General features: G+C 38.2%; 1 protein-coding gene across 1 annotated transcript; it reads right to left on the bottom strand.

Annotated features, from left to right (window-relative positions):
* Positions 1-2,286: 2,286 nt before the first annotated feature.
* On the bottom strand, positions 2,287-7,990 carry LOC110784158 (eukaryotic translation initiation factor 3 subunit C). Its single transcript, XM_021988585.2, has 4 exons — positions 7,773-7,990; positions 6,634-6,701; positions 4,753-6,546; positions 2,287-3,437 (listed from the first exon to the last, which is right to left on the bottom strand). The coding sequence occupies exons 2-4, from the start codon at positions 6,655-6,657 to the stop codon at positions 2,499-2,501; spliced, it is 2,757 nt and encodes a 918-aa protein (XP_021844277.1). The 5' UTR covers positions 6,658-6,701; positions 7,773-7,990; the 3' UTR covers positions 2,287-2,498.
* Positions 7,991-9,802: the final 1,812 nt, after the last annotated feature.

Raw genomic sequence — 9,802 nt, 5'->3', positions numbered from 1 at the left:
TCGTGGCGCTCCTCTCTTTGAATCGTATGCTGTAAGCCTCACATGAGGGCAGTTTCGTCATTTCACTTGGGGTCAATTAAAGATGATATTGGGCCAGGCCAAGATACGACTCGGCCCAGCACGAAAAAAAACGGCCTGACACGGGTACGAAAAAAGCAGGGCCCGATACGAGCAAGAATTGGTGGGTCGTGGGCTAGGCTTGGGCCGCAATTTTTTTAAAAAGGCACATGGCCCGACACGACAAAATAGGTTAAATTGAGTGAAATTAGATTTAGGCATGAAAACACGGACCGATACGTTTCGTCATTTTACTTGAGGTCGATTAAAGGTGATATTGGGTTTAGGGAGTGCATGTCCACACCTTTTTCCAAATTTGGGGCCCTGCCTGTCGCGCAATCATGTGTAGGATCGATCAATCCACGTTATATTCGGGTGATGAGTCATTCAGTTTTGGTACAATTCTGATTGGAGCAAATGTATTGGTCCGGGTTATATTTGGGTGATTACTAATGATCTAATGGTTTTGATTCCCCTGAAGTCCTGGATGATAAATGTAAAAATATATTCCGATCATTATTAATAAAACGCACACGAAGTGCATAAAGTAATCGGTATACGCTCCTCTCTTTTTTAGGAAATATTTGATTCTATTTGTTTTTAGTATAACTTGATTTACTTCCCTTGTTAGTTGTTACCTTCAAATCATGATTCTGTTATCCATATCTAATTAATACCCTAGTTTTCATTACTATCTTAATTACTCAATACAGAACACATTTTTTGGAAAATGTTTGGATGACCCTAAGGGTTAGCAACCTTTAGGATACATATAACATAAAATAATACTCCGTATATAAATATAATTAATTAGAGAGAAAAAAAAATGTTTTAAAGTAAAGTTTTAATGTATTTATAACCAATTAAAATTAAACATTTAAATAATTATCAATCTTTAGAGTCACTTTATCATTGTCTACAAATTTTCACCAAACTCATACGCCAATACTTTCTCCGGCCAATCGGCCATCATCCTATAATTAGAAGAGCAAATTTTATGCGCTTGGGTGCATGGCCATGCAAGGTTATTTCTTTGCTCATTTGAGAGGAGTGCACAAATGTTCAGAAATTGAGTAAAAAAATTACTTTTAACCACAAAATCGGCATGAAGGTGTGTTCGGCAGTAGCGTTTGAGGTAGCGGGTAGCGTTTTGATTTAGTCTAAGACGATACTTGTACAATATGTGAGTGTTTGGCAAGGTAACAGTTTAGGTAGCGTTTATCGGTAGAGGTAGCGTCACTTTATCATTGTCAAACGTTTGAGGTAACAGGTAGCTTTTGACAAATTTATAATAAAGTTTTAAAAAATATTCTACCTTTTATTTTATTTTAGAATATCAACTGCTACTTTTACCCAACACACATTCAATTATCCGCTACTTTGACAGCTAACCGTTACCCGCTACCCGCTACTCAATCGCTAACCGCTATCCACTACCGCTGATTTTGCCGAACAGGTCGATGACATAAGAATATATTGAGTATTTGCAAAACATTGCATTTAGGGAAAACTACTTCTTTCAATGGTGTAAGTTGGTCTTAACCCCGTAAGAGTTTATTAGGCAGGGCGTTTTTAGAAAAATGCGGGCGTCAAATAAAAACCCTCAAAAAAAAAAACATGTACTACGTATTTCCTTAGAGGGAAACGTTACAATAATCCATATTTTTAAAACTTTCTTAGATGATGAACGTTATAGCTCCAAATGACAGGGAACGAATTCTCCAAATGAGTAACAAAAGTAGTTAACGTCCCCATACCAACAAAGATGGGTGGCCCAACCCAACCCGGCACGGATAAATCCCGATCCAGCCCAGGCAAGAAAAAAGCATAGTCCAGCACAAACACGAAGTCGTGAGCCACATTTTTTTGAAAAATTCCCGTTACAACTGACAAAGCACACTAAATTTAATAAAATTATACTAAAGCACAACAACCGGCGCGACCCAATCCAACAAGATACAGAATGTGATGGGCATCAGCCGGGCTCACTTAGGCCCACAACCCATGGACTCAGCCCGAAGCCCAACACGTAGGTAGAGCACTTCACACTTCACAGGCACTACAACATCCCCATAGTCCCATACCAACGATATCTCATGTACGAGGAATGCCACTTTCAAACCATAGCCCGAGATGGGCAAATCGAGTCTTACGACGCGTTGCAGTTAACCACACAAACTGCTCAATTATACAGCTTGTTACGAACCCAATACAGGAAAACACAAGATCTGAATCTAAGTGTCCAATAATTAAGACAAAATCCAACATCATAATGTAGAACAAAATACGGCGTTCAAAAAACTCGCAAAGCTTATAAAAGTTATAACTAATTTCAATTAGTTTAAGTAATAACCAAAACTTCTACCAAGAAAACAACTTAACTTACTTTTGAGTACCTTTGGGGGGCAAAATTGTTCAGATAACTTGTGTATTATTATAGATCAACGGGCCCCACGATTAAGGCTGACCATACGGGCAGAAGAATCATTGTGTTGTCCACGGGCACGTCCATAAGAGCCGCCACCGCCGCCTCCTCCTCTCGAATGACCACCATACCCACCACCGGAAAACTGTCCAGGATTCATACTCTTCCCACCATACCCAGAACGGCCACCTGACCTTCCTTGGTTATATGAATTATCGTGCCACCTTCCACCACCACCACCACCACCGGTGGAGGTTACTTGAGCATAATCCGGCCCGTCTCTCCTCCTGAGAGGCAAACCATCCAACGAACCACCACCCAACTTAGCTTCCATAGCTCGCTCGTTATTCTCAGCAAAGAAAGACAGCTTCTCGGTCAATTGGAAAGCAAGAGCCTGCAATCTAGTGTGCTCAACCTCATGGAAGATGATGCACTGTGTAGGCTGATCCCACGAAGCACGTAGCTCCTCATTAACCATCATCTTGCTCACAATGCTGTGTATCTCGGGATCAGAGAGCTCAAACATCTTAGACAGCTGATCAACACTAAGAGAACTGTAGGAAACCGCGTAAGTAAACAGGTATGTTCTTAAAGCGGCTTCTTTGATCTTGGATTTCAGCATTTCAAAAACACTCTCCTTGTTTTTCAGAAGCTTCCACACGTCCAAGGATGTGATGACATCATAGGCCTTTTGAAAGTCTCCTTGAGTGAGTCCTCTGGTGGCAGCCATGGCATGATCCCGGACGTTTTCGGGTGGGCCCCGCAGTGTTTGCCTCTCACTAGCTTCTAGAAGTCTCCGGAACGTCTTGCTTATGATCCTGCGCTGTGAATCAAAGGTGTTGGCAGCCATATAGGGAACCTCTAACAGCATGGCACAGGTCAGATGAACTGCTTCCAAGAGTTCCAAATTGATGTGCATGTGGTATGGCATCTGCTGTCTTCTTTCTTTCATTTCCTGATATAAAAAAAAAAAAAAAAAAAAAAAAAGAGTAAAATCACCAGTAAGGTTCATAAACGAGTAAAGATGGTAAACATATGTTAATTCAGAGTGATGTAAACCCTAAAAAAACCATGAATGCAGACACATAAAAGTAGTTTAAACCCCTGCATATTAGCCAAGTGAATACAAGTTACAATTATGAAAATAATGCTTAAATGACAAGAACTCAAAGTGTTGAAAAACCATGATCAGAAACACTCAAAAATAATTTAAACCCCAGTAGCCCGGTATCTACAAACTATTTTTGTGCTCAAATTCAAATAGGTATTATGACATCTTGGAGGCTCAAATTCACCATATCAGATTTTTTTTAAAAAAATTCGTGGGGTAAAACACCACATCTGGTTTGGTGTCCTCCATGGATGATTGATGAAGAAACAAGGGAGAAAGAGAAATAAAAAGTAAGAAAAATTCTCGGTTGAAGACTTGAAGTACCGGTGATAATAGTAATTGAAGTAAGGAAAGAGAAAGTATTGAAGAAGATGAAGAGGCTGACAAAAGTTTCTTTTTTTATTGATTTCTTTGAGTGAAAAGTTACAGCTGTTTTGTTTTATATTTATTTCTAAAAGTTACAGCTGTTTTGTTACTTATGTCTTTGAGTTACACCTGTTATTTACAAGATGATTTTTCTTTATTTACTGGACCAGTGAGGCAGTGAACCCTTACCTTTTATTAATTTTTTAGTATTTTTTTTTATTAACCTTGAACTATTATATTTAGGCATGGATGTTTAATTTCGTTAAATTCTTGGTTTTTTTTTTTTTTTTTGCCAAATGCATGCCGTACCCGTTCTTTGAAATTTTAATTTTGCATTTTTCTGTCCCCATACCTGTCCCCATTCTCGTTTCCGTGCAACATAACACAAGAAGGTCTGATGAGTTAGATTTAACAAAATGAGTTCCATAAGTACACTGAGGAAGGTTATATAAAACAGTATACCAAACGTCAAACCCAACAAGAACTAATTTACCAAATTTCATTGAGACAGATCTAGACATCAAACTGAATAAGTGAATGCAGTGAATATGGTAATAAAGTACTCCTAACAAAAAATCCTATCAGAAAGGTCAACACTTTGCTAAAAATGTTACAGAAATATCAAATCAACCACTGCATACAGGAGGGATTACGGATAACAGTCGCACATATGTACAAACAAACTGAATCAGTGAATGCAGTGAATATGGTAATAAAGTACTCCTAACAAACAAAAATCTATATCAGAAAGGTAAAAACTTTGCTAAAAATGTTACAGAAAGATCAAACATACCTGTTCAGGAGTCTTCTCATGGTAACGACTTTGAGAGAAACCTTGTGCAAGTAGCTCTCTCACCCTTCCAGCTGAATATAATTCAGAAAGGCAACTGTGTCCTTCAGAAGTCAGACCAATCCTAAAAGCACAGAGACCAAGCTGAGCCATAGCTCTATTGAATAATATCTGGGTTGATATATCCATATGTTGAATTGTGTCTTGTAAATGGCTCATCAGCAACAAGTCACGAGCAATTGGAAATTCATCCATAATGGCATGGTGGTAAATATCACATAGCATAGCACGAGCTTTTGTTCTCTCATCTCCAAATTGGTAAATGAGAGAAACTAAGCTATCCATCAATGCCCTGCAACGCTCTGGAAATGTAGATTTCCGGGGCACGAGCTCAGGAGTTACTACAAACAAAGGCGGCCCCCTACCTAGACCAGCATCCTTGAATTCCTCACCTGCAGCTTCATCATTTCCCTCTTCTGATTGTTCAGCCAGTTTCCTCATTGCATCATAAACTTCTTGAGGCTTATAGTATACGAATTCAACACGTTTCAGGGCTATCTTTGAAGCGGCCTTCAGGTTTCCACTCTTCTCCAAGTACTCTTGCACGTTTTGTGCAAGGACCAAAAACAAAGGCTCATCCCTAAGTCTTTCAACGAACTCACGCGTATAAGGATCAATACACTGCAAACTCTTGAAAAACTCAACATCTATCCTCTCAAGAAAGGCTACCAAGTTTCCCCATACTCGAATGGTACCCTTATGGTCAGGACCCTTTTGGGTTTCATTTTCTTCAGGTTCAACTGAATCATCCACCAGAATGTTCGGATACTGAGTGAGAATATCAAGTATAACAAACATATTCTGAACACATTTCTTCCACACATTAATTGGCATGTGTCCACTGAGACTAGGATTAATATCAAACTGGGCAGAAACAACACTGAAAAGGATTTCCAACTTCTGAGCCGGTGTCTTTGCAATCCTAGTCAAGAAGGTGAGCCGCTCAACAAGCTCGACTTTTCCAGTTCCCTTCTTACCACGACCAGCAACAATTTCTTTGACTTTCTTGTCAACTGTATCCCACGTGATCTCACTAGGGTTTTTCAATAATTTAATATCTATAAGCCTGTTGTTTTTCCCTGGAGTCTGCCAACCACCAATATTCTCAACATCATCCTCAACATCATCCCCCTCCCCTTTGTCATCCTCCTTATCAGTGTCTTCATCTTCACCCTCAGACTCAGTAAACTCAGTACCAGACGAATCATCCCCTTCGTCCTTTTCATCTTCAGACTCAGGATTCTCCCTGAATTTGGTGATCATATCTTCATATTGCTTATTGTTCTTCTTTAGATTCTGCTTCATTTTATTCAGTGCTTTTGCATTACTGGTGCTCATCTTTTTCTTAGCCTCCTTATTTGACAATGTCTCATTCAGAAAATCCTCCAACAATACAAGGGCCTTTATATAGACGTTGGGAACCTTACCAGTCTCTGCAACACGCATAACTTTTTCAAGTTGTTTATTGATCTTATCATAGCTCTCTTGTAGGCTTACCCAGTCATTGATCTTAATAGCATTCTTCATCTGCTCAACAGTAGCAGTCATCTCCTGGAAACGCTTATCCTTACCAGGAATAATAACTCGCTTGTGGTCGTCTGAATCGTCACTGTCATTACCATTATCCTCTTTATACCTGTCACCAGGTCCATATTTAGCTTTAGCACCAGCTTCATCAGCAACAGGCTCATCAACGTCATCATAATCACTCTCCTCCTCCTCGGTGTCACTGTTACCCTGCAGAAAAGGAAAAGACAAAGCCAAGTTTTACTTGATGGACTGTAAATTGAATGAATATTGAGTTTACATTGGTCGAATACAAACCTGGTCCCAAAAACGTGAACTCATATTTCTTCTTGAAGACTATTTCAACAACTTCGACTTTTCTCAATCTAAAAAGCAAAGGAAACGGAAGGTCAGTTTAAGAAGTCAACTCAATAACTATGAGCAGAAACTTTGCAAAATCATACAAGTCACAAGGAAACATCAGATGATTCAATTCCCGAAAATTCAGATACATAACCATAAAAGATCATCAGACACGTACAAAACAAAGGAAAAAGAATAACTCAGAAACTAACCACAACCTTCATCTTCCATATTCGCATCATCAAGACACTAGCAATTACGACTGCTCGCTAAATCGACTAAATACAAATTAAAGAAACTAGGGTATGTGTTTTCCTGTAACTACAAATTAGTCAATAGACTATGGCCAAAAGAGGAAGATAACCAAAGCAAATACCATAAGATATTCCTAGTGACATCTGATTCGCAACACCCAAAACTTACATAAACACTAAACAAACTGCTAAACCCCACAAATAACTTCTCATGATTTCGACAGACTAATCCAGAAATAACTATTATCGTTCTACACCCTTTCCCCCTTAACTCAGCTCGCCGACAACAGAATCTGAAGGTGAATAAATGATTGCAATATGAAAGATAAAGAGACATTGGGGTACGAAGCACGAACTCATCAGCCACAAACCTTCCCAATTTCCACAAAATCACTCACTAAATCAAGTAGAAACCAACTTTTTACCTATGGTCTAGTGTTCAATTGCACTAATTCTGCAGAAAACAGAAAATCTTCTCACTTTTAATCCCACAAAAGCATTAAATCAACAAATACACAACAATCAGGCAAAAAATACTACCAAAGCAATTCAGATTCTAGTCCACGAGTCACGTTAGGGTTATTTTAGGGCGGTTTAACCTAATTTCAGCGTGAACCCAAAGCTAATTGATTTAACCCATCATCCAAAAATCAAAACACCGAAAAATTACATATAAAGATCAAAACTTTACAGATTAAACAACAGCACAAACAATCTACGACTGTAAATAAACTTAAAAATTGAAAATTAGAGCAGAAACAGATAGCAAAAACGAGATTTGAAACCCAGAAAGAACAATTAGAGAAAAAGAGTGAAACCCTAGAATTGAAGAGTGGTTACCGGAAAAGGCAGACGGCGAAGAAAAGTGGCGGTGTTTGAATGGATCTGCGATTGAGGAAGCGACGAACAGAAAGGCAGAGGGGGTAATAGGCGTTGGGAGTGAGGAGAGAGAAAGAGTGAGACCCTAAGATAGAGGAAGAGGAGGCAGCTAAAAGGTGAAGGAGGGTTCGGATTTGGAGAATTGGGGTTTAGGGAGACGATAGTCCGATACTGGATTGTAATTGGATAGCCCAAAACAAAATTTTAAATATATATTTTTTTTAGAAAAAAAAATTACTTCCTTGCCATAAATATTTTTCCATATTTTTACCGTTCTCAAAGGATCTCTTTATTTCAATTTATTTTACTTTATTTTGACTTATTTAAGTAAAATAACTTTTTTTCAAATAATTTAATACACAAATAATTTTTTTTTCAACAAGTAAAGCTCTATTTTGCATTTCTGCTCGAATTATTTATATTTATTTCAGAAAAAATAAGTTAAGATAAGTTCGCCAGTTCAGTTAATTTCAGAAAAAGAAAAAAAAAATCTGTACATTTTCACACATAAATAAGTTTATTTCATACAAAAGATTTTTTTACAGATAAAATAACTTCAGATAAGTTAAGCTAAATTCAGATAATTGAGATAAGTTAAGCTAAATTCAGATAATTGAGATAAGTTAAGATAATATAAGTTCAAACAAAACAAGTCAAATAACGCAACCTAAATTTAAACGAATTTAGTTAAGTTCAACTAAGTTAATTTCCTCTCTTCTCTCTCCTCTCACCGCTTTCTATGTCGCTTCAATTTCAACCACCACCTTATCATCGCCAGCGAGGAGTATATGTGTTGGTTCTCTAATTGCTCTTTTTTAGTTTCTTTAAGTGTTTTTTAAGCTACATCGTCATAGTTCTTGTTGTATTCTTCAATCGTCATAGTTCTTGTTGTATTTGTCTGTTTGGTCAGGGTGTTGGCCCTCTCTTGTGTGGCGGAGGGAAACTAGTATGGTTATAATCCTAAGGTTGTTGTTTATGGTGTTTCCTTAGGAGGTTATTTGATGGACGTTCTGGTTAATAGGTTTAGTGTGAGGAAGAGATTTTCGTCTGCATACAGAGTTACTGTCCTTGTGGTTTCTTTTGTTAGTTAATTTGTTGGTGATGATAATGTTTGTCATAGCTGTTAATCTGTGTCTTGAAGGAGGCTTCCCATCTTTAATGTTTGGGGTCAACAAAGCCTTCCAATTTCTTGTTATCTCCACGGTGGAGTTTTGAGAAGAGAACCTGCATTCAATTGCAAGACTTCTCATGGTAGAGTCACCAAGTAAAGTTTCTATGTCAGTAGTGTTCCAAGACTTCTCGATTGTCGTTTTGTATCTCGATCTCTAGGAGTGCAGTGGTGTCATATGTCGGTTGTTCAATTAGGGTGTATTCTTTGTCAGGGGTTTTCTTCACTTCTCATCATCTTCCATCTTCAAGGTGCTTCAAGGTTTATGCAATGTTAAGGTCCATATGCGCGCAATGTCAAGGTCCATTTACCAGTGTCATAGTTCCAACATCGACATTCTTACACTTTCCTGCAATGAGTGTGACTTATGGGTTCAACGGTTGATGTGTGTCTCACTTGGTTTTCCAGGCTCCGAGCCACTGTCTCAATGCATTCTATGAAGGAAATAATGCCCTTGGTCCAAGTATGCATTCTATGTTAAGTCTAATAAATGCGGTTCAGTATTAATTGACAAGTTAATAATTCAGTGAGATCAAGTGAGCTGAATGCCTAGCTAGAGGCCGCTTCAGTTCAAGTGGAATTAATGATATTAATCCACAGCTTACTCTTGACTGAACCCGTAGGGTCACACAAATAGTACGTGAACGGATCAAGTATCTAATGGCATTAGATACTCTATCTATGAATATTCGGAACCGACGGATCTTGGTTTCAGTGGGAGCTAAGATCGTCACAGGCAAGAAATGAATACTCCGGAAACGATGATATTGCCGGAAACGGAAATATGGATCGTATCGGAAATATAAATATTATCCAAGTCGTA

The sequence above is a fragment of the Spinacia oleracea genome, chromosome 3, assembly GCF_020520425.1.
Source record: "Spinacia oleracea cultivar Varoflay chromosome 3, BTI_SOV_V1, whole genome shotgun sequence".
Lineage (NCBI taxonomy): Eukaryota > Viridiplantae > Streptophyta > Magnoliopsida > Caryophyllales > Amaranthaceae > Spinacia > Spinacia oleracea.
Note: the sequence above shows the minus strand (reverse complement) of the source record. Positions and strands in the feature narration are given on the sequence as shown.